Below are 23,590 nucleotides of genomic sequence, written 5' to 3' on the forward strand. Positions count from 1 at the left end.
ACGTCTGCTAAGCCAGCCTGCCATAGCTGGAGCCCTGTCCGCCCCTGGGTTGCCGTGGTGACCTAATCATCGTGTACAATGGTGCTTAAAACAAAAATGCTGTGTAAACGGTGGCTGCTGCCATTTAGAAATAAACCAGCTGTGAGGTGCTCAGATTGTGGGGAAATGACCAGACTCCACGGGACCATAATGAAGTGACTCAGGGCTCAGGAAAACAGTGAAGGAAGCCAGAAGAGATGGCAGCAGAGAGAGAGAGGGGTGCTGTGGGGACCATGGCCACAGCTGGTTCTTCCCCGGGGAAGAGCTTAGGAGAGCTTGGCTCTGAGCTCAAGACAGGTTTGTTAGTGTCCCCTTGAACGCCTCTAGTGTTACCGGTTGTCTCAATACGAGGAATCAGTGGGGTTTCTTCACGAGCTGTTCTGTGGAGATGGTAGTCCTTTCTAAACTCTGTGGAGGTGGGAGTGTCTGCACCTCCAGGCAGATTGTTGAGCATGGGGCACATTAAAGACCTGGGGGTCACATGTTTCCCAAAGGCATCTGACCGTAGAGACGTCCCTCGTCCTCCGTCTTCAGTGGGACAGCCGTTGACGTCTTGTGAGACAGTGTGAGGGGCATAGTGGCACGGCTAGAAAACTGGGTGAGGCCAGCCATGACACATTCAGTGTCCTGTGTGTATGCTGCTCCTGTGGTGTTTGTGTGGGAGGTGGCGTATGTTGCAGCCGGAAGTATACAGTAGGCTCTCTGGATCAGATTGTGTAGGTTCAGGCTGGTCTCTGCCTCCTGTGGCCTTCGGCAAGTCACTTACTTTCTCTGTGCCTCAGTTTCTCATTTGTAATGTGTGGATGGTAGTCCTCATTTGAGGGCACTGCAGTGGCAAGATTAAGTAGCATAGTTCATGTCAAGAATTTGATGCTGCCTGGTCCAAAAATGGAAAAAGGCTGATTGCTGCTGCTGCTGTGTCGTTGTCATGGTTACAGTGGCACCACGCCTGCCTGGCTGCCTCTTCTGTAAAGACCACGGGTGTCCAGCCTCTGTTATTACTTCCGATTTTCATGTCAGAAAGAGGATGCTGGACTCTCTCCCTGGGCTGATGCTGGCCATGCCCACATGCCCTCTCTGCTGGTGTCACCAGGCACTACATGGTCCTCACCTGTGCTGGTTTCCCCTCAGCCCCATTAACACCCTCAGGGCTCCCATGCCTACCTTCTTACTACTCTTAAGTTAGGACAGTTGTCCATTGAGGTCAAGTGGTGGAGGTCACAAAATGATTTCAGTTGTCTGTGTTCACAGAGTAGGCTGAGATGCTACAGTTGCCTTTGTAAGCACAGAAGACAACAGAATTATTGAGACACCTGGAGTCTTTTCATGTTGTTAGTTGCCCATTTAATCAATCAATCAATCAATTAATTTTTTTGAGACTTGGTCTCCCTCTGTTGCCCAGGCTGGAGTACAGTGGTACAGTGATAGTTCACTGCAACCTTGAACTCCTGGCTGAAGCAATCCTCCTGCCCCAGCCTCCCAAAGTGCTGGGACTACAGTGGCACACCACTGCGCCCAGCCATTCTCCTTTTCTTGATTGTGCCTTTTGTCTGGGATTGCACTGGAAGGGGCTCCCATGTGGGCCCTTGTCGTGGTGCTGCTCAGGACGCATGTGGATCTTGTATGTCATGCTCACCTGGTCATCCCCTCCCTGTCTTAGATAACATCCCCGAGGACCTCAGAGACCCTTTCTACGTTGACCAGTATGAACAGGAGCACATTAAGCCGCCTGTTATCAAGCTTCTCCTGTCCAGCGAGCTGTACTGCCGTGTCTGCAGCCTCATCCTGAAAGGGGACCAGGTGGCCGCCTTACAGGGACACCAGTCTGTCATCCAGGCCCTGTCCCGGAAAGGGATCTATGTGATGGAGAGTGATGACACCCCCGTGACAGAGTCCGACCTCAGTCGCGCACCCATAAAAATGGTGAGTGGTCTGCGGTGGCCGCCCCCAGGGGCCATCCTCTGGAGCTGTGGGCTCTCGTGTGGCGCACCTGGCGCGTGGATGGTGTGAACACGGTGTGCAGCGAGGTGGTGGAGACCCGTGCTTTTGCACACTGTCGTTCCTTAGGAAACTGCATCTCTTTTAAAGCACATGACTGTTGTGGAGGATGGGGAGAAGAGAGCTTCCACTGAGCCCTTTTTCTCATTGGGAATGCTCTGTGAATGCTGAGATTGGAGTGAGGCGTATTCATACAGATACTTGAGGCAGACTCTATACAGGTGAGAAATGTGATTGTCGCGCCCATTCTGTTAGGTTGTTTCATGCGTACTTTGTGCTAAAATAACTCAGTCTGCCTTTTTCTCCCCCAAGTATCCCGCCCCCATCTTTCTCTGAAGGCTTGCTCCTGGTGTGCCTTTTGCCTGGGTCAGGGCCATTCTCGGTGCCTCCTGCACTGCCTTTGTTTGGTTGCTCCCATGGCATTCCCGCTGAGACCGGGTGCCATGCGGTGGGTGAAGAGAGTGTTACTCCTGTTGTGTGAGGAAGCTGCACTAAGTCGTGGTGCAGCTGTAGCAGGTAGAGCTCTGGACTAGGAGCCTGAGCCCTTTGATGGGCAGTTGGCCTGGGACAGGCCTCCTGTCTGCCTTCCCACAGCCATGACGTGGGAATCGCATTGCCTTTCCTGGGAGTCCCACAGGGCTGTTGAGGAAATAATAAATGACAGTGTGAGACAGGGCACCATGGGCCGCAGGGCTGGCCTGCCTGCCTGAGAACGGACTCCTGTTTCCTAGCGGTCTCGAGGGTTGGCCAGAAATGCCAGGCTTGAAATAGTGATGGTGAGGGGGAGGCAGGTCTCAGATCTGAGTATCTCTTCAGATGGAAAGGGCGAGGGATGAAGAAATTAGGCCAGGATTCTGAGTGTGAGCAGGTTCTCTGCATCAGAACCTGGTAAGAGGGGTGGGTTTGAGGGATTATAGCTGCTGCCTCTGCCCCTAGAGTGCCCACATGGCGATGGTGGACGCCCTGATGATGGCCTATACTGTGGAGATGATCAGCATCGAGAAGGTGGTGGCCAGTGTCAAGCGCTTCTCAACGTTCAGTGCCTCGAAAGAACTTCCGTACGACCTCGAGGACGCCATGGTGTTCTGGATCAACAAGGTGAGTGCCCTGCCTAGATGTGGCGTGTGACTCTGCTCCTGTGTCTGGTCCCCTTTTCACTTGAGAGCAGCACACTTTGTCATGCTGAGACCCAGCTCTTCATTCGGGACAAATCATATTTTGTGTCCAGAAATGTGTCTGCTGTAGTTAAAAAGAAGCAAAGCAAGCAGACGTTGTTCCCGCAGGCCGAGAGTAGAGGGTGATGCATTTGTGTCTGAAAATGCAGCACATGTCAGTGATTTAAGTGCCTTAAAAAAATTTTTTTTTTGAGACAGGGTCTCACTCTGTCCCCCAGGCTGGAGTACAGTGGCACAATCGTGGCTCACTGCAGCCTTGACCTCCCAGGCTCCAAGTGATCCTCCCGCCTCAGCCTCCTGAGTAGCTGGGATCACAGGCACGTGCTACTATGCTTGGCTAATTTATTTTTTATTTTTATTTTTATTTTTAGTAGAGATGGAGTCTCACTCTGTTGCCCAGGCTGGTCTTGAACTCCCAGGCTCAAGCAGTCCTCCCTCTTTGGCCTCTTAAAGTGCTGGGATTACAGGAATGAGCCACCACACCCGGCCAGTGAATAATTTCTTTTTATTTTCATAGTATGCACCTACATGCAATAAAGGAAATTATCAAAATGCCTTCTAAAGGCATTTTGATAATTAAGAAAAAAACATGGCATTTTCCCAAACGCTATTTTCTCCTTTTACATTTAGAAGCTCATAGTGTAATTTTTAATACAATATATGTGAAGAATGTTTATTTTTAGTAGTGTAATTATTTATAGGGTTACTTTACCAGAGGTTTTGGTTAGTAAGCATCCTGTTATATATGTAAAAAGGTGTTGAAGTTTGTGTGTTAACACAGCGAAGGAACTAGAGGATTGTGTGGCCTGTGTAAGGCTGTATTAGTGCACCTGAGTAAGAGGCTCACGCGGGATGGCTCTGGAGTTACTGATGGTTAGCTTGCACACGCAGAGCCAGGCCAGTGCTCCATCTGCTGGTTCCCTGGAAGGCCCCTCTGTCTCTGTGACAGGCGGGTCTTTGTCAGGAGTTGGCAGAGGTTTGTGCTTTGACTTTTTCTAAGACAGTTGCTCTGCTTTTTAGCTGTTTTCCTCCCCAAGCTTGGGGTTGGGGAAGCAGGTCTTACATTTGCTTATCCTGCAGTGAGGTGGGGACAGAAAGCCACAGGGTTTTCTGGGACTCACTGGAGCCTCTGGGCCCTAGTTCAGATTTGGGTGCCAGTCAGTACCATCTCCGCCCCACTCTGCCTCTGCCCATGAGGACGCCTCTTGGTGGCGGGCACCGTGTCTTACTCATCCCTGGCTCTCACCTGACAGCGTGCGTGTGGGAAGTGCTTGCAAGAACTCTGTGAAAAATGGTGTTCAGGACTAGTTCACGTTTCCAGAGGACCCTGAGCTTTGGGGACGCTCCTGTATCCTAGCCGAAGCTTCCTGTGATCAAAAGTCAAATTTTAGCTTTTCTTTAACATCTTTTATCGATTTTTTCCTTATATTAGAAATGACATAGTTATAGAAAATATAGAAACTATGGATGAGCAAAAAGAATAAAATGTAAATTACCCATAATCTTACCACCTATGCAAATGGTTAACGTTTTGGTAAAAATTCTGGTAGTTTTTCTTTTTTTGTATGTGTTATATAGGCCTGCAGCCCAGTGGGGAGCTTACTGTACGTTCTGTCGTGAGCCACGTTTCTACTTGGTGCGGTACGGTGCAGTGAGTTTCTGCCCATTGGCCAGATACTTGATGCCAGCCGTTCCAGTGACTCCCCCGTGGCCCTTCTGTGATCTCAGTGTTGCTGGAGGTCAAGTTGTCCCTTCTCTGTCTGTGCAGTAGTCTCTGTCCAGCCACGATGATTTCCCTCAGGCCGCGTTCGTGCGAGGGGAATGGTGGTTCCTATTTAAGGACTTTTTTTGTTTGTTTGCTTGCTTTTTTTTTTTTTTTGGCCAAATCTGATCCTAAAGATTGTAACATTTTCCTTCCTATTAGTTTGTGTAGCTGTCTTTTCCCATGTCTTCCCATATCTTGGACATTATTAAAAATTACTTGCCCATTTGCGAGGTGAAAAATAGTGTCTTTTTCTATGGTAAAGGCATAGAAAAACTTAATTCTGGGTAAAATTGCAGTTTAGAAAATAGAGCATCTGTCTGACTCTTTACCCTACTTCTCTGGTGAATCACTTGTTCGTTATTTTGCCTGTGTTTCTTTGGGCAGGAGAGTATGTTTATTTTTCTTTGCCGTATTTCTTTGGGCAGGAGGGTATGTTTCTTTTTCCTTTGCTTGGTCACGTTTTTCATATTTGCTGTGCATTTATAAGTGACTTTTCAGGCTGTTGCTGGCCTCTGTGTTTCTGTGGACTTGGCAGATAAATAGAAGGTAGTCTCCTTGTAACCCAGAGGCATCATTTTCCTTCCGTGCTATTCTCGTTTCTACTGTTTCTACCTCCGTATTTTAAAGAAATACATTGTATTTCCGGCTCCTGACTCCTCATTTGTGGACATGATCTACTGAGGTAGGATTGTGACAAACAGCAGTTACAGTGGCCCTCCATTGCCCTCCTCCTCATTCCCCTGTGGTTGCACTGACAGCTTTGGACACATTCACGGTCAGACTTGATGTTCCTGTGGTCAGGCACCATTTTCACAGCTCATGTGCCTTTCCTTGTATTATGCTTTGTTTTTCCTGGAGTTAATATTTGCTTTAGTTTTCATGACCTTTTCTTTTTTCTCATGCATTAGTTACATTTGTATTCAGTGTTTTCCATGTTTTACTGTTTTCTTGGCATTTCCATATGAATTTAAGTTCCTTACGTTAGTGGTTTCTGCTTGTGTGACTTTCTCCTGGGTGTGAGTCCTCAGTGCAGGATGCGATGCCGGCTGAATGCTTCCAGAGCACCTTTTGCAGTGTGAATGCCCGGGTGTGTAGGAAGCACCAGTTCCCCGAGCAGCCTCTCACCCGTGCTGTGTTCCTAGGCACTCTCCATGATGGGTTCTCAGATGCTTCACTGGCTTTGAGCTGTGCCCCAAAGCTTACACTGTGCAGGTGGGTATTCTCCCCACTGGAAATCGCTGCACGTTTAATAAGCTTGGGGCGGTTGGTACGATTTCCATAAGGGTGAGTTTGTTCTCCAGCATCAATTCTTTGATGCATAAGGTCTGAATTCCTTGTGGGCGTAGGTACCGTGTTTCCAAGATGCCTGCTGTGCGCAGCTGCATTTGAGTGCGGGCTTCAGCTTCTCACAGCCACACCTGGGTCCCCCTCCTCGGGTTTGGCTCTGTGGCGTCCTCTGCAGCAGCTGTGGGGGAATGGCCACGTTCTCAGTCTCTGTGGCGTCCCTCTGGGACCGTGTCCTGCCCCTGCCTGCGTGGTTTCTGCTCCGGCCACCTGCGTGTCTGCCATCCTGAACTTTCCTCCCTTCACCTCTGCTCCAGGCCGCTCACCCGCCTCCTCCTGGCCGGGGTCCCCACCCTGGGTGCAGGAGCCTTCCTGCCGTCTGAGGAAAGGCTGATGCTGTGCATTTCCGTGACCATTTCTGAGAGAGCTTCTGAAGGAGCCTTCCTCCACCTTTCCTTGGTGATTGTGTAACTAGATGGAAGCCCTTTCCCCAGCTTGAGGGGGTTGCCCAAATGTCTTCTGTCTTCCAGGCTGAGGAATCCGCTACTGTGTGGGTTCCCTGTCCTGTGTGTGACCCGGATGACCTCACTCAGGTTCTCCTCCTTCCTGGGTGCTCTGAAGTTTCACTGTGAACCACCTTGCAGGGGCTCTTTTTATTTTTTATTGATGCCCAGCCAGTTGTTGTCTCTTTCTCTCTGTTTTTTTTTTTTTTTTTGGAGACAGAGTCTCGTTCTGTGGCCCGGGCTGGAGTGTAGTTGTGCCATTGCGGCTCACTGCAGCCTGACCTCCCAGGCTCAAGCAGTTCTCCCACCCCAGCCTCCTGAGTAGCTGGGACTACAGGCATGCACCACAGTGCCTGGCTGATTAATTTTTTTTTTTTTTTTTAATTAGAGACGTGGTCTTGCTATATTGCCCAGGCTAGTTTTGAACTACTGGGCTCAAGCAATTCTCCTGCCTTGGCTTCCCAAAATGGTGGGATTACAGGTGTGAGCCATCACTCCTGGCCTCTTTTTGTCTTTTTTTTTTTTTTTAAAGACAGCTGTACTGAGATGTATTTTTTATGAAGTCAGTGGATCTGTTTCCTTGAGGTTTGATAAGCAGTCGTTTGTTTAGCATTCGCCACGATCAAGGTAATGTTTCCATCACCCTCAACAAGCTCTTCCATGGTCCTTTGCAGTTAATCCTCTACCCCAATGCAGGTAACTACTCATCTGCCTTCTTCACTGTGGATTGGTTTTGATAAAAGTGAAGTTGTGTGGCACATGCTCTTCTTGTGTTTGACTTCTTCCAGTGAACCAAGTGTTTCTGAGACTGGCGCGTGGCGCTGCGTCTGTCGGAAGTTCTGCTGGAGCTTGGTGGAGTTCCGTCGTGTGCATACCCTGGTTCGTTTATCCGTCCACCTGTTGACGGACACTTGGGTTGTTTCCAGTTTTTGCCGATTTTGAATAAAACGACTAGGGACATTTGTGTGCAAGTCTCTGTGTGCAGATATATTTTTATTTCTCTCTCTCTTTTTTGTTTTTAGACGTAGTCTCACTCTGCCGCCCAGGCTAGAGGGTCAGTGGCGAGGTCTCGGCTCACTGCACCCTTCGCCTCCTGGGTTCAAGCAGTTCTCTTGCCTCAGCCTCCGAGTAGCTGAGATTACAGTTGCCCGCCACCACACCTGGCTAATTTTTGTATTTTTAGTAGGGACGGAGTTTCACCATGTTGGCCAGGCTGGTCTTGAACTCCTGACCTCAGATGATCCACCCATCTTAGCCTCCCAAAGTGCTGGGATTACAGGTGTCAGCTGCTGTGCCCAGCCATATTTTTATTTCTTTAAGTAAAAATTTAGGAGTAGAATCGCTGGGTCATGTGATGAGTATATATAACTTAATATGTAAGTTCAATCTTCAGAATAAATGGCCAAAATGTTTTCCAGTGATTGTAGCATTTAGAACTCTCACTAGCAAGATAGAATTCCAGTTGCTCTACATTTGTTATCGTCTGTCTTTTCTCTTTAGCCCTTTGAGTGGATGTGTAACTGTCTCTCATTGTCGTTTTAATTTGTGTTTTCCTAAGATGCTTGTCTCCATTCTTTTGTGAGGTGCTTTTTCAAATATTTTGCCCAGTTTTTAACTGGGTTGTCTTATCAAGTTGCAAGAGTTTTTAGAAATGTATATATTGAGAATCAAGTGCCTTGTCAGATGTGTGTATCGTGAAGATCTTCTCCCAGGCTGGCCACCTTTTTGTTTCCTTAACAGTATCTGTTAAAAAGCAAAGGTTGGCAGGGTGTGGTGGTTCACACCTGTAATCACAGCACTTTAGGAGGCCGAGGCGGGCAGATTGCCTGAGGTCAGGAGTTCAAGACCAGCTTGGCCAAAAGTGGTGAAACCCTGTCTCTACTAAAAATACAAAAACTAGTCAGGCGTGATGGCGGGCGCCTGTAATCCCAGCCACTCGGGAGGCTGAGGCAGGCAAGACTTGAACCAGGGAGGTGGAGGTTGCAGTGAGCTGAGATCATGCCACTGCACTCTAGTCTGGACGACAGAGCAAGACTGTGTGTCAAAAACCAAGCAAAGGCTTTTAAAGTTTTCTTTGTAGCCTGATTTATCAGTATTTCCTTTTATGGTTTGTCCTTTTGTGTCTTATAGAAGAAATCTTGACCAACTCCAAGGTTGTGAGGAGTTTCTCCTATGTTTTCTTCTAGAAGTTTTATTGTTTTAGCTCTTACTTTTGCCTCTATGACCCATTTTGAGTTCATTTTTATGAATGATGTGAGGGAAGGGTTGAGATTCATTTTTTTCTTTATATAGATAGCAATTCTGAAACCATTTATGGAAGAGATTTTTCTTTCCTTATTGAATTACTTTGACAGCTTTGTTGAAAATCAGTAAACCACATATATGTGAGTCTGTTTCTGGATTCTGTTCTGTTCCGCTGATGTTTGTGTCTGGTTTATAGGAATACTTGTAATTGGACAATGTTAAGTCTTCCAGCCATATCCTTTGTATTAAAAAATAATTGTTTTTGGCTGGGCGTGGTGGCTCACACCCGTAATCTCAGCGCTTTGAGCGGCTGAGGTGGGTGGGTCACTTGAGGTCAGGAGTTCAAGATCAGCTTGCCTAACATGGTGAAACCCCATCTCTACTTAAAATACAAAAAACTAGCCAGGCATGGTGGTGCATGCCTGTAATCCTAGCTACTCGGGAGGTTGAGACAGGAGAATCTCTTGAACCTGGGAAGCAGAGGTTGCAGTGAGCCGAGATCATGCCACTGCACTCCAGCCTGGGTGACAAGAGTCAAACTCCGTTTCAGGGAAAAAAAAAAAATTGTTTTTATTATTCTAGGTCCCCACAGACATGCTTGTATCGCTCATTTTGTGTAGACTTGACAGCTTCACAGCTTCTCTCAGACATGTTTCATGGTTTTTCAGGGTAACGTTTTGTGTATAGTTTAACTTTATTCTCTTCTGTGTTTTGGATTCTTTTATAAATGGTGTTCTCCTAATTTCATTTTCCAGTTGTTTACTAGTCTGTAGAAATGTAATTAATAATTTGTATATTGACTTTATATTTTGTGACCTTGCTCAACTTATTTGTTCTAGTGGCATTGAGAAAATTCCTTAAGATTTTCTACGTATGTGATCATGTTGTCTGTGTATAAAGTCATTTGTATTGCTATTTAAGGTGTATGCTCTTTTTTAATTATAAAGGATTTTTTTTCCCCTTATTGCACTGTTTAGTACCTCAGGTAGAATGTTGAATAGAATTGGTGAAAGAAGACATTTTTGTTTGTACTTAATCTTAGGGAATAAAGATTTACTGTATTAACCATTGAAATGATGAATGTTGGTTGTAATTTTTTTTCATCGGTGCCCTTTATTAGGAGTTCCCTGCCCCTGTGCCCCCTCTTTTTTTTTTTTTGAGACATGGTCTCACCCTGTGGCCCAGGCTGGAGTACAGTGGTATGATCATAGCTCACTGTAGCCTCATCCTCCTGAGCTCAAGCAATCCTTCTGCCTCAGCCTCCTGAATAGCTGGGACTACAGGCACACACCACGACGCCTGGCTAAGTTTTTTTTTTTTTTTTTTTTTGAGACGGAGTCTCACTCTGTCGCCCAGGCTGGAGTGCAGTGGCCAGATCTCAGCTCACTGCAAGCTCCGCCTCCCGGGTTCCCGCCATTCTCCTGCCTCAGCCTCCTGAGCAGCTGGGACTACAGGCGCCCGCCACCTCACCCGGCTAGTTTTTTCTATTTTTTTAGTAGAGACGGGGTTTCACCATGTTAGCCAGGATGGTCTCGATCTCCTGACCTTGTGATCCGCCCGTCTCGGCCTCCCAAAGTGCTGGGATTACAGGCTTGAGCCACCGCGCCCAGCCCTAAGTTTTAAAACAGTTTTTGTAGAGGGGATTTTTGCCATGTTGACCAGGCTTATCTGGAACTCCTGAGCTCAAAGGATCCGCCCACCTCGGCCTCCGACCCCTGGCCAGGAGTTCCCTTCTGTTTTGAGTTTGCTTAGGGTATTTTTTTCACGAATACATACTGAATTTTGTCAGATGCCTTTTCTGTATTTATTGAGATGATTATATGGCTTTTCATTTTTAGTGTGTTGATACAATGATTTATGTTAATTGATTTTCAGATGTTGAACCAGCCCTTCCATCCCCAGGACAGATACAAATTGGTTGTGTTTATTATTTGTTTTGTATATTGATGGATCCTATTTGCTAATGTATTGTTGATGATTTTCGTGTCAATGTTCTTGGCAGATACTGGTCTGTAGTTTTTTTTCTCATAATGTATTTCTCTTGTTTTGGTGTCAGAGTAATGTTGGGCTAAAAAAGTGAGTTGGGAAGTATTAAGGTAAAAGGAAATTAAATACTAAATTCACTGGTAAAGCAATCTGGAAGTGGAGTTTTCCTAGAAGATTTTAATTATGAATTTAATTTCTTTAATATGCATATGATAATAGATTTTCTATTTAACATTGTGTCAGCTTTGGTAATTTGTGACTTTCAAGGGGTCAGTTTTATTTAAGTAGTTGAATTCATTGGCATAAGGTTTGTATTTCTTTATTTTCCTTTTAATATACCTGCGATCTCTAGTGACAGAGTCCTGTTTGTTTCCTGAGGTTGGCAATTTCTTTTATTTTTCTTTACGTTGATTAGTCCGATTTATCAAGTTGATTAATCTTCTAAAAATCTGCTTTTAGTTTTTATTTTCTCTATTTAATACTTAATTTCCTTTTACCTTTATTATTATTTTCTATTCTGGGTTTAATTTGTTCTCCTTGTCTAATTTTTTAAGGGGGGAGTTAGTTATTGAAGCCGTTTTTCATTTTTAAGACAGGTATTTTAAGCTGTTGATTCCTCTCTAAGCAGTGCTTTAGCTGTGCGTTATATATTTTTATAGGCCATGTCTTTCATCATTCTCTTTAAAATATTTTGTTTCTCCTGTGGGTTCTTGTTTTATCACTGGGTTATCTAGAAGTCGGATGTTTAACTTCCAAACACTTAAAGAGAGGTTCTAGAGAGCTTTTTGTGTTGTGATTTCTGGTTTAATTCTGTTGTCAGGGAACATACTCTGTGATTCTCAACCTTTTAAGTTTATTGGGACTTAGGGTCCGCCACGTGCCTTCCATTGCAGAAAGTTTAATATGCATTTGAAAAGAATATTCTGCTGTTTGAAGGTAGCGTGTCTTCAGTGTCAGTGCAGATTGGTTGCTGGTGGTGTTTGCATCTCCTTCACCGTTTTCCTGTTTTTGGTCCTATTAGTAGGTTAATCTGAGAGGAGGGTGGAAGGTCCTGAGCTGTGCGCTTGTAACCTGCCGTTTGGTTCTGTCAGTTTTTGCTTTGTGTGTTTTCAAAGTCTGTTATGTTTACACATATTCATGTTTTTGATATTAGTTGATGAATTAACCCTTTTGTCATTATGAGATGTCGCTTTTTATCACTGGTGATAATCGTTGTCCCAAAAGTCTACTTCATTTAATGTGGATGTGGATTCAAGAGTGCTTGTGAATAGTGGCTGCACGGTGTGTTTCATTCCTTTCACTTTTAACCTCTCGTTGTCTTTCTCTTTAAAGTGAATTTTTTGTAGATGCTGTATAGTTGCTCTTGCTTTTTTATTCATCTGATAATCTCTTGGAGTGTTTAGACCAATTGCATTTAATGTGATTATCCATAAGGCTTGGTTTTACCATCTGGTCTGTTTCTGTTTATCTCTTTTCTTTTTCTTTCCTCTTTTAAGGCTCATTTTGGATTTTTTTTAGTATTCCCTTTTATCCTCCAGTATTGTGTAGGGGTTGCTTTAGGGTTCCTGTCTGCATCTTTAGACCATCGCAGGCTGCCTGCAAGTCAAAGTGATGCCACTGCACAAATAGAAGATGGGTCTTTTCCTTGCTGACCTTTGTGTCACTGTTGTCATTCATTTTGCTGCAACCCCAGCTGTGCTGTTATGGCTTTCTTTTGTCTTTTAAAGTATTTAAAAATTGAGAACAAAAGTCATTAATATTTATCCATATAATTTTCATTCTTGTTGTTCTTAATTCCTTTGCATACATCAAGAGTTTCACACATTTTGGTCTCAGGACCTTTTCTTTTTTATTTTTCTTTTTATTTCTTTTTTTTTTTTGAGATAGAGTTTCGCTCTTGTTACCCAGGTTGGAGTGCAATGGCGTGATCTCGGTTCACTGCAACCTCCCCCTTCTGGGTTCAGGCAGTTCTCCTGCCAGCCTCCGGAGTAGCTGGGATTACAGGCGCCTGCCACTATGCCCAGCTAGTTTTGTATTTTTAGTAGAGATGGAGTTTGTCCATGTTGGTCAGGCTGGTCTCGAATTCCGACCTCAGGCGATCTGCCCACCTTGGTCTCCTAAAGTGCTGGGATTACAGGCGTGAGCTACCGCGCCTCGCCAGGACCTCTTTATACTCTTAAATTGCTGTGGACCTCAGATAACTTACATTTTTTTTTTTTTTTTGATAGAGATGGGGCCTTGCTGTGTTGCCCAGGCTGTTCTCAAACACCTGACCTTCAGCGAGCTTCCTGCCTTGGTCTCCCAGAGTTCTGGGATTACAGGTGTGAGCTAATGCATCTTGCTGAAGTTGTAAAGACAATTTTAATCTATCAATGTTTGCCATACTAGAAGTTAAAAATCAGAAAGTTTAAAAATACTTATTTAAAAATAACAATAAGTTGATTTCATATTAATACTAATAATGTTTTAGTGAAAAATAACTATTTTTCAAAACAAATTAGAAGGGGCTGTGTGTGGCTCACATCTGGAATCTCAGCACTTTGGTAGGCTGAGGTGGGAGGATTTCTTGAGCCCAGGAGTTCAAGACCATCCCTGACAATATCGTGAGACCCCATCTACAAAAATTATTAAAATTAACCAGGCATGGTGGTGTGTACCTGTAGTCCCAGCTACTTGGGAGACCGAAGCAGGAGGATTGCTTGAGCCAGGGAGATTGAGGCTGCAATGAGCCATGATCGTGCCACTGCACTTCAGCCGGGGTGACAGGGTGAGACCCCCATCTCAAAATAAATTAAGGAAATAAATAAAGAAGATGGCAGTATTTTACAGTTTTGCAAGTGTCTTACTATCTGGCTTGCGAGAAGATAGCTGATTCTCCTATCTGCTTTTGCATTTAATCTGTTACAATATGTTGTTTTTATTGAAGTTCATGAACAAAATCTGGCTTCATGTAGATATATAATTGGAAGAGGGGATAGTATTTTCAGTCTTTTCTGAGAAGTATGCAAATCTGTTTTTGCTGTTACACCAAAACTTGACAAACAATAGTTTCTCAAAGATTATTATGTGGAATTTGAAACAATCATCAATTAATGTTTTTAAAAATTTGAGAGATAATTCACATGCCATAAACTTCACTATTGTTAAAGTGTACTAGTCAGTGGATTTTTGTTTTGTTTTGTTTTTTTGAGAGAGAGAGAGAAGAGAGAGAGAGACTCTGGCTCTGTCACCCAGGCTGGAGTGCCGTGGTGTGATCGTGGCTCATTGTCACCTCTGCCTCCTGGGTTCAAGGGATTCTCCTGCCTTAGGCTCCCGAGTAACTGAGATTACAGGTGTGTGGTACTGTGCCTGGGTAATTTTTTTATTTTTTGTAGAGGCAAGGTTTTTGCCATGTTGGCCAGACTTGTCTTGATATCCTGGCCTCAAGTGATCCGCCTGCCTCGGGCTCCCAAAGTGCTGGGATTACAGGTGTGAGCCATTGTGCCTGGCCTAGTCAGTGGTTTTTAATATATTCATAAGGATGTTGTATTAATCTGTTTTCACACTGCCTAAAGAACTGTCCAAGACTGGGTAATTTATAAAGAAAAGAGGTTTAATTGACTCAGTTCCACATGGCTGGGGAGGCCTCAGGAAACTTACAATCATGGCGGAAGGGAAAGAGGCACATCTTACATGGTGGCAGGTGTGAGAGAGCAAGCAAGAGTGGGGAAGACTGCCTTATAAAACCATTGGATCTTATGAGAGCTCACTCACTATCACAAGAACAGCATGGGGAAAACCTCCCCATGATCCAGTCACCTCCCACCTCGTCCCTCCCTCCACATGTGGGAATTATGGGGATTACAGTTTGAGGTAAGATTCGGGTGGGGACACAGAGCCAAACCGTATCAGCTATATAGTCAGAATCACTGGCTAATTCCAGAGCATTTTTATCACTCCCGAAAAACTCTCTGTACCTATTAGCAGCCAGACCTCATTCCCTCCTCAGCCCCTGGCAACCACCAGTCTACTCCGTATCCATGGGTTTGCTCAGTCTGGATGGACAGTTTTCATGAATGGTATCATATAGTATGTGATCATCCATGCCTGGCATCTTTCACGGAGCATGTTTCCAGGGTTCATCCGTGTTGTAGCGGGTGTCAGTGTTTCACTCCTTTTCATGCCTGAATAATATTCCACTGTGTGCTTACACCTTATTTTGTTTATTCATTTATCAATTGATGGGCATTTGTGGTGTTTCTGCGTTTTGGCTGTTGTGAATAATGCTGCTTTCATGTACAAGTTTCCTATGTGAATACATGTTTTCATTTCTCTTGGGTATGTACATGGGGTGGAATTGCTGGGTCATGTATTCATTCTGTGTTTAGCTTTTTGAGGAACTTCCAGACTGTCTTCCACAGCAGCTGTGCCATTTTACATTCCCACTAGCTGCATCTGAAGGTTCTAGTTTTCCCCATCCTTGCTAACATTTGTTATTTTCTGGCTTTTTTTTTTTTGAGACAGAGTCTCACTCTTTCGCCCAGGCTGGAGTGCAGTGATGCGATCTCGGCTCGCTGCAACTTCTGCCCCCTGGGTTCAAGCAGTTCTCCTGCCTCAGCCTCTCAAGTAACTAGGATTACAGGTGTGGGCCGCCACGCCTAATTTTTGTATTTTTTGTAGAGACAGGGTTTTGTCATGTTGCCCAGGCTGGTCTCGAACTCCTGAGCTTGAGAGATCCACCTGCTTTGGCCTCCCCAAGTGCTGGGATTACAGGTGTGGGCCACCGTGCCTGGCTGTATATCTTCTTTGGAGGAATTCATACCCTTTGCCTATTTAAAAATTGGATTGCCTTTTTATTATTGCATTGCTCTTTTGTAGATTCTGGGTACTAGATCAGTGAGTTTTTTATACCCTATTATTGCTATAGTAACCATTTCTGGTTCCTGCATTCTTCCTGGACTTTTTACCCACCCAGGGTTTTGCACCTTCATGCTTTGGTCATTTGGAAAATTGTTTCACTGAGTTATGTAGATGTTCCAAATGTTGTCACACTTCATGTTACAGTATCAAAACTTATATTCTTTAATATCACCAGTCTCGGCCGGGCGTGGTGGCTCATGCCTGTAATCCCAGCACTTTGGGAGGCCAAGGCAGGTGGCTCACGAGGTCAAGAGATCAAGAACATCCTGGCTAACACGGTGAAACCCCGTCTCTACTAAAAATGCAAAAAATTAGCAGGGCATGGTTGCGGGCGCCTGTAGTCCCAGCTACTCGGGAGGCTAAGACAGGAGAACCCTGCCATGTGTGAACCCGGGAGGAGGAGCTTGCAGTGAGCCGAGATCGTGCCACTGCACTCCAGCCTGGGCAACAGAGCGAGACACCGTCTCAAAAAAAAAAAAAAAAAAAAAAATTCGTCAATCTCATCAGAAAAGCCTTTATATATTAGGAAGTTATCTAGCTTTTGGTGGCAGAAATAAGTTTTCCAAAATTTAATTTTTTTTTTTCTGAAATTCATATTTTATTACTGGAAACAAGTAGTTTTCCTTTAGTGACAGACATTCATTTAAAGAAAAAAACACTTCTTTGGTTTTTTGTTGATGTCTTAACACATTTGCAAATATGAATAACTGATTTGCTAGTGGCTCAGCTTGTAACTCAAGTCAGGTGCACAGATGCATGTCCCAAGGTCACTGTTGTCATTTGGTCCACAGGAGAGGTGCTTGGTGCCTGCTGACCATGTGGTCACGGAATACAAAATAAGTTGTACGATAAGGTAGAGATTTAATAAAACTGTTTTCCATCTGTATCGTTTCCTTCAGCCCAAAAAACTTCTTTTAGCTTTTTTTTTTTTTTTTTTTTTAACAGGCAGTTCTACTGAATTCTCTCAGCTTTTTCTTTTCTGAAAAAGACATTATTTTGCTTTCATTTTCCAAAGATATGGCTGGATATAAAATTTTAGGTTGTCTGAATTTTCTTTCAGGTGAAAATGTGGCTCCATTCTGTGGTGCTGCTGGGGTTGCTTTGTGAGATGAGGTGGGACTGGGCTGACAGTTCTTGCTCCAACTGTTTTAGACACTGACTCTCAACCGTTGTCTTGTCTGCAGCCTTGTCTCTGGTCTGAGGATGGGAGGCATCTTGGGGGTGTTTGCACGGCCCCTGCCTGGCATCTGTTCCCCAGCACTGGGACTGCACTGACTCTGCTCTGTGTAGCTTTCCCTTGCTTATAGGGTTCCCCTCTTTCCTTCTTTGTCCTGTGGATTTTCAGCTTTTAGATTTTCTTTTCTGTGTTGTTTTTACAGGGATCAGAGTTACAAGCAAATGTTTGATTTACTATGTTTAGTCTTCTTGATTTTTTGGTAATGTATAATTATATTTTCCTTTAAAATGTTAGTTTCATTAAAAATTTCAAATTAATTTGCACTTTAAGAAGGGTGTGTTTTTACGTGGTGCTTTTTTAGTGGCTTTGACTTTCCTCCAAAAATGTGACTATTTGTTTCATGTTATGTATTGGTATTTTCATTCATTTTCTTGATTAGATTTTCCAAAGGCCTTTTTTTTTAAAAAAAAAAAAAAAAAAAAGAGAGACAGGGTCTTGCTGTGTTGCCCAGGCTGGCCTCCAGTTTTTGGGCCCAAATGATCCTCGTGCCTCAGCCTTCCGAGTAGCAGAGATTATACGTGTGAGCAGCCACACTCGTCCTTTGCGAAGGACTCTTTCAATCATGCATACAAAACTTCGTTGTGGATTTAAATATCCTTTCTTCTACTTTCTCGTTGATTGAATTTTACATTATCTATATTGATTTTTTGGTCTTTTTTTTTAGTTTTAAAGACACTTTTCGTTCTCCTGATTTGATGTGCATGGTGGACTCCCTTGTCTGTGTTGTTTGATGACGAAGCATTCAGCTCCGTGCCTTTTCGTCTGATCATGGCTTTTACCTCCTCCCTTTAAGCACTGCTGAGTGTGTTTTCCATACTTCATAATTGCAATTTTGATACTGAGTTAGGAATTATAGGAGAGAATACTTAAATTTCTAAGAAGTTGAAGTAATTTGTAAGGGGCTTATAGTTAAACTTTTATAATTAGATTTGATTTGGTATGATTTTTGCATGGTCTGGGATGTGTGACCTGGTCATCCTGTCACAAGTGAGGCTCTTCAGTGAGATGTCTCCACCAGACTGTTTTGTAAGTGGCACTTGCTGTTCGTGTTGGAGAAGCTGAGCTGTTTGACAGCAGTTGTTTGGTGGGTGACCACTGCCAAGATGCAGTGACTCCGCCCCACAGTGAAGGGGGAGCACTGAGCTGGCGTCGGAGTGGGGGTCGGGGCAGGTGGTTTCCTGGTGGTAACAGGTGGACCTTGTTGTGGATCACAGGGAATCCATGTACTTCTGTGTCTGTGTAATTGGCCTAAACAATGCCCATGTCTAGGAGTCAGAGGTAAATCAGGTGAAGTGGGGGTTTCTGGGGGATAATTGTGGAGATACAGTGGTGCGGGACAGCAATTAACCTCTTTAATGCATTTCTCTTCTACTTTAGGTAAATCTTAAAATGAGAGAGATAACAGAGAAAGAAGTGAAATTAAAACAGCAGTTATTGGAGAGTCCAGCTCATCAAAAGGTAAAGGGTGAATTTAGTTTCTCTGGAATGCGCTAAGTTAATGTTGCTCCCAATCTTAAAGAATTCTGTTAGTTCCCATCATTTGCTTATTCTCTATTTTTACTCACCAAAGAAGCAGCTAGTCTCTTGGATTCACCTGGTGGGCTGATTCTCCACACCTCAGTGAGATGTGACCACGGCAGCCTGTCCCGTCTCTCCCTGGGAAGGGGTGTTTTGTATTGAACTTTATGGTGGGTGAGGGTATTTGGGGGAATTGGGAACCTTGAGTGAGGGACGTAGGGCCCACCTGGGCGCTAGCTTCCACAAGTCAACAAACAAGGGGAAAATTGCCCATTGCTAAAGATGCCCCCGGAAAGTCCTTGAATGGCCCGTGAGGTGCAGCGTAGCTGGTGGCATACCTGTGTGCCTGTGCCATCACTCTGCTGGATGAACCCTACATGCCTCCTGAAGTGGCGTGATGGCTGGGCTGCACCTTCCAGCCATTAGCCTTTTTCTTCCTCTGACATTATTTTCTCTTTTGCAAGCACATGTGACTAAATTCACTCAGTTCAGTGCACACAAGATGCAGCCCGACCATCTATAAGTTCTCGGCTTTGGAGGGCAGTGTGCCGCCTTCCCCTGTTCCTTTTTCCCCGTCCAGGGGCACCGGCCCCTGGCCATGCATTTGTTAGCTGGGTGGGCGGGTGTGTCAGGCTGCCTGGTGTGCCTCCCTCGTCTGGATCTTAAGCATCGAGCTTCCTCCCTGTTCCTCAGATGGTCATGTTTAACACATGGGTACAGACTAAGCACTAGGCCCTTCCCGCGTCAGAGCTGACTTCTTGCCTTTTGGTACCCAGCCCATACCAAGTTTCCGAAGTATTCTTTGCTACTGCAAAGAATAGTGTTGTGGAGGTGACTCGTGATCTTCCACTTTAATCATCTGCTAATACAACATGCCTATGGCCACGCACACTGGGAAGACTTTGCTTACCAGAGGCCCTCCCGCCTCTGCCGTGTAAACGCCGTGGGGAAGTGTGTGTTACCTCGTCCACACGTGGACCTGCTCTGCTGATGCTCCTCTCCTGCCTTCCTTCTCTCGCTTCCTGAGCAGTCTCCCTCCAAGTGGTATTGGAAGTTAGTGCCTGTAAGTGAACCCCGAGCCTCCAGCTGCCATCTACAGAGCCATCCTGTCGCGATCACTTGCTTCCATTAAAAATTGCTCGCACCCAAAAGTGTTTTTTTTTTTTTTTTTTTTTTTGTTGTTGTTTAAATGTCCCACCTTGGAGTTATTTATATAGTACAAGAATTGGCCTGATTCTGAGCCGAATAGGCCTTGTAATATGGCACTTTGGAACTCTAAGTTACATTTCACCCAGTTTCCTAGTTACTTCTTTAAGTGATCAACATGCACGTAATGAGAAGGCGTTCTCTTTTGTGATAGATACAGAGAGAATGAGAAGTGGTCTAGTTGCCCAAGTTACTCTTTATATTTTGTTATTTCTGATGTTACCTTGCCTGACTGTGGTATTTAACATGACATCTATTAGGAGCCATCAGCTGGGTGGTCCAGGTATGCAGGTGATGCACCTGGTAGACCAGGGCTGGAGGGCTGCAGAGAGGGGCTCTCACCAGCGTGTCAGATTCCTCTGTTCTCCTCTGTTCCTGCTGCCTTGGTCTGCATGGAGTGGCGAAGGGACATTTCCTTATTGTCAGGAAAGGGTCTGAGTTTAGGTCAGCCTGGCCACAGGCTTTCTGTAGTTAAGTGTGAATTTTCACGTAAAAAGAAAGGTGAAAATAGCATTTGGTTTTCCAACCCTAGTTATGCTCCACCTGGTGGCCCATTCTGGAAGCAGAGCCAGTTTGTTACCCAGGCCCCTGGGGAGAGTACTTGGTGCCAGTGGTGCCTGTCTCGGGAATTTTGGATGCAGATCTTCCAGAGGGCTTTATGCGTACTCCATTAACTGCCTGCATCCTTCAGTGTCATTATTGGGCCCCTATTTTCCTTTGAAGTCCGTCCTCAGTGGGAGTAAGCTGGGAGACAGGGCTCCTTTGAGCAGCGGTAGATTCTGCTGCGGAGCTCACAGATCGTTTTGCTTCTCTTGAAATATGTTAATAAGACGGAAGAAGAAAGCATTTTAAATCAGTATAGATCTTTTAACTTTTTGAATCCTGAAGACTGAAGAGCTAAATATCAAAGCACTTATGTGATTTAGTCAAGGGCTCACAGACTTCATCTGTCCTACAGGAAGTGAGGTTTCACTTGGGAGTTTTATAAAAACAGAAACGTGTTACCAAGAGCAGTAGGTCCCTTAATGCTTTTTTATTAGATAGTTCGTAACCCTAACTTTCTGACCCCAGTGTTCGGTAAGTAGGTCAGTGAGGAGAAGCGTGGAAAGGCCTGGGAAAGACGGACAGATTTAGAGGTCTAACCTCAACACTGTACAGCCTAGAGGTTCAAACCACCTGATTTGCAAGGCAGCTATACAAGTTCCTGGACTCTCGTAGTTCAGGAGTGTTTCACCTGACCTTAAGCCCACCCCATCCATCTTTAATCAAGAAACCATGTGCTTTCCCGCATGCCTATGGCCACCCCTCACGTGTCTGCTGTCTGTGTGGAAGCCTGGCCTGGCGCATGCTGTGGTGCACTGCATGCTGGAACCCGTGGAGTTTGCACGCGTGGTACAGTATGAGGCGGGTCACGTTTTGTAGAGTGTGCCGTGGGCTCCGAGAAACAAGTTAAAGTGTGTGCTGAAACGGATTTTACTGACATAAAATAAGCCTTATTGCTAAATTTGAGAATGTGTTACACATGTTTTTTGCTAAACATCAGTATTGATTATTCTGTATGATGTACTTACTGACATAACAACTTGAAATTATTGATTTTAGACAATTTCTCCTCAAGTTGATTCAGCTGCATGACTCTCAGAATTCAGTCGTTTTTATTGTAGATTGCTGGTTTTTTCCTCTAGTTTGCATCGTGTATTTTCCTCCTGTGGAGAAAATGTGGTTGGCAACAAATGCCATATTTTGAAGCTGTGTTGTGGCTGTTAATGCAGAAAACACGAGTGTACTGCAGGCTGTTTGGCAGCGGGGCTGGGGCTGAGTGTCCTGCCCTCAGTCGCCTGTGTCTGTACTCTCATACGCTGACATGCAGATACGGGGCGGCTCTGAGGGTTCAATGGAGCGCAGAAGGCCACACATGGGGCTTCCTCTGAATGCAGAAACACAGAATCCTTGAGCAGACACTTGTCTTCTGGAGCACCTTGCATGGATTTCGTCTCCTGATGCTTCATTGCCGTTAATAGAGTGGTGGTGGTGATGTTACGAGAAATTTTGTCTAACCTGGCTTCTGAAATTTCTCAAGCTAAATATTAATGCTGTTTTGTGTTTTTCTTAATGACTGAGGCTAGTGATATTACTTAGAAAAGTAACAGTAACTTGGGTCTTCCTAGCGTCAGGATGTTCACCATTTAACTTGTTTCTCGTTAGTGTCTAGTACGTCAGCTTTTGGTAGTGTAGGTGTGTGTTCTGTCTCCTTTCCCGTGTGTGCCTGCACTAGTGGCAGCCTCTGCTGCCAGGTCAGTTTAGAGTAGACTGGCTCTGGTATTGCTGGCAAGTAGTTGCTGTTACCCAGTGTAGCCATGAAGCCCAGCTCCTTGGATCTTGACATATATGTTCCAGGCAAAGTACGTAATCCAGACGTTTCTAACTTTTTCTAGATGATTGCAATTGTTCTCTATGTTGTCTGTTAGGCGTTATGTTAATTCTCGATCTAACAGTGTGCCTGTAACATATATGGTAGTGAAGAGACGTCACATGCAGAGACCGTTTTCCTTTTATCAACTGCAGGTCCGCTATCGACGAGAGCACCTTTCTGCTAGGCAGTCACCCTACTTCCCGTTGTTGGAGGATTTGATGAGAGACGGCAGTGATGGTGCTGCTCTCTTAGCTGTGATTCACTATTATTGCCCAGAGCAGATGAAACTGGATGGTGAGTGGAGAACGCTTCCCTGAAACAGACCCGAAAGGGTTAAAAGAAAATTATAGTGTACATTAATCCACATATAAAAAAAAAAAAGAAAATGGAATCCTTAATATAAATGGGGATGTTAGCCTATAGATGAAAAAATTGGGGGATGATGTGCTCATGCTTAACCTGCATTTTATCTGATGACAAAACTGCACTTTGAAATTAGCCGGGTGTGGTGGTGCACGCCTGTGGTCCCAGCTACTTGGGAGGCTAAGGAGAGATGATCACCTTAGCCCGGGGCAGGGGCGGGGGGTGGTGGAGAGGGAGAGAGAAATCGTACTTGAAAGTATTTGAGTGATGTGTGAAAGTATTTGTGACTTTACCTATGTCTCAGAATGGGTAGCTTTTGTAAATCCTTCCTCAACTGATTTAAATCATCTAGAACTTAGTTTGAGGATGGGAAAATTAATGCAAAATTGAGTCTGTTTATGAACCATTTATGAACAACCGCCACACGCTTGGTGTTGGGGACATTCCGATGACAGCATATCTCCCTCCAGGTGTTTACAACCTAACAACGAGGAGAGAGACAGTGAATGACTATCACCAGCACGACAGTGGGTGTCTGGACAGGGGCCAGGGGGAGCATGAATTCTGATTTAGGTTTTGCTAAGCACCCTTCATTCTGAAGTAGGCAGATACCAGGTCAAGAGGTGCCCCCCGAACTAATATGGAAGCATTTGTGTCGGACTTCAGGCGCTGGGTGCATTGAGCTGACATTGATCTTATTCCTGCTGAGCGTAAAAGTGCTAGAAAATACAGTTTTTTAGACAAAATAGTTTCACAAATATATAGCTGCACTTAAAGGAAGAGGCTGGGCACGGTGGCTCATACCTGTAATCCCAGCACTTTGGGAGGCCAAGGCAGGTGGATCACCTGAGGTCAGGAGTTAGAGACCAGCCTGACCAACGGGGCAAAACCCCGTCTCTACTAAAAATTAGCCGGGTGTGGTGGCACGTGCCTGTAGTCCCAGCTACTCGGGAGGCTGAG

General features: G+C 44.9%; 1 protein-coding gene across 10 annotated transcripts in view; it reads left to right on the forward strand.

The window, feature by feature from the left end:
- CAMSAP1 (calmodulin regulated spectrin associated protein 1) overlaps window positions 1-23,590 on the forward strand; it is a 99,561-nt gene that overhangs the window by 23,639 nt on the left and 52,332 nt on the right. For 3 of the 10 annotated variants that reach the window (XM_028834605.2, XM_077967094.1, XM_077967093.1), the window contains exons 3-7: window positions 1,700-1,962; window positions 2,974-3,135; window positions 18,508-18,588; window positions 19,679-19,711; window positions 22,420-22,561. In XM_028834605.2, coding sequence (XP_028690438.2) covers window positions 1,700-1,962; window positions 2,974-3,135; window positions 18,508-18,588; window positions 19,679-19,711; window positions 22,420-22,561 — 681 coding nt within the window. Of the gene's footprint in view, window positions 1-1,699; window positions 1,963-2,127; window positions 2,259-2,973; window positions 3,136-18,507; window positions 18,589-19,678; window positions 19,712-19,808; window positions 21,247-22,419; window positions 22,562-23,590 lie in introns of those variants that run through there. The other 7 variants (XM_028834606.2, XM_077967096.1, XM_077967097.1 and 4 more) reach the window with 6 other exon arrangements.

This window comes from Macaca mulatta, chromosome 15, assembly GCF_049350105.2.
Source record: "Macaca mulatta isolate MMU2019108-1 chromosome 15, T2T-MMU8v2.0, whole genome shotgun sequence".
Taxonomy (NCBI): domain Eukaryota; kingdom Metazoa; phylum Chordata; class Mammalia; order Primates; family Cercopithecidae; genus Macaca; species Macaca mulatta.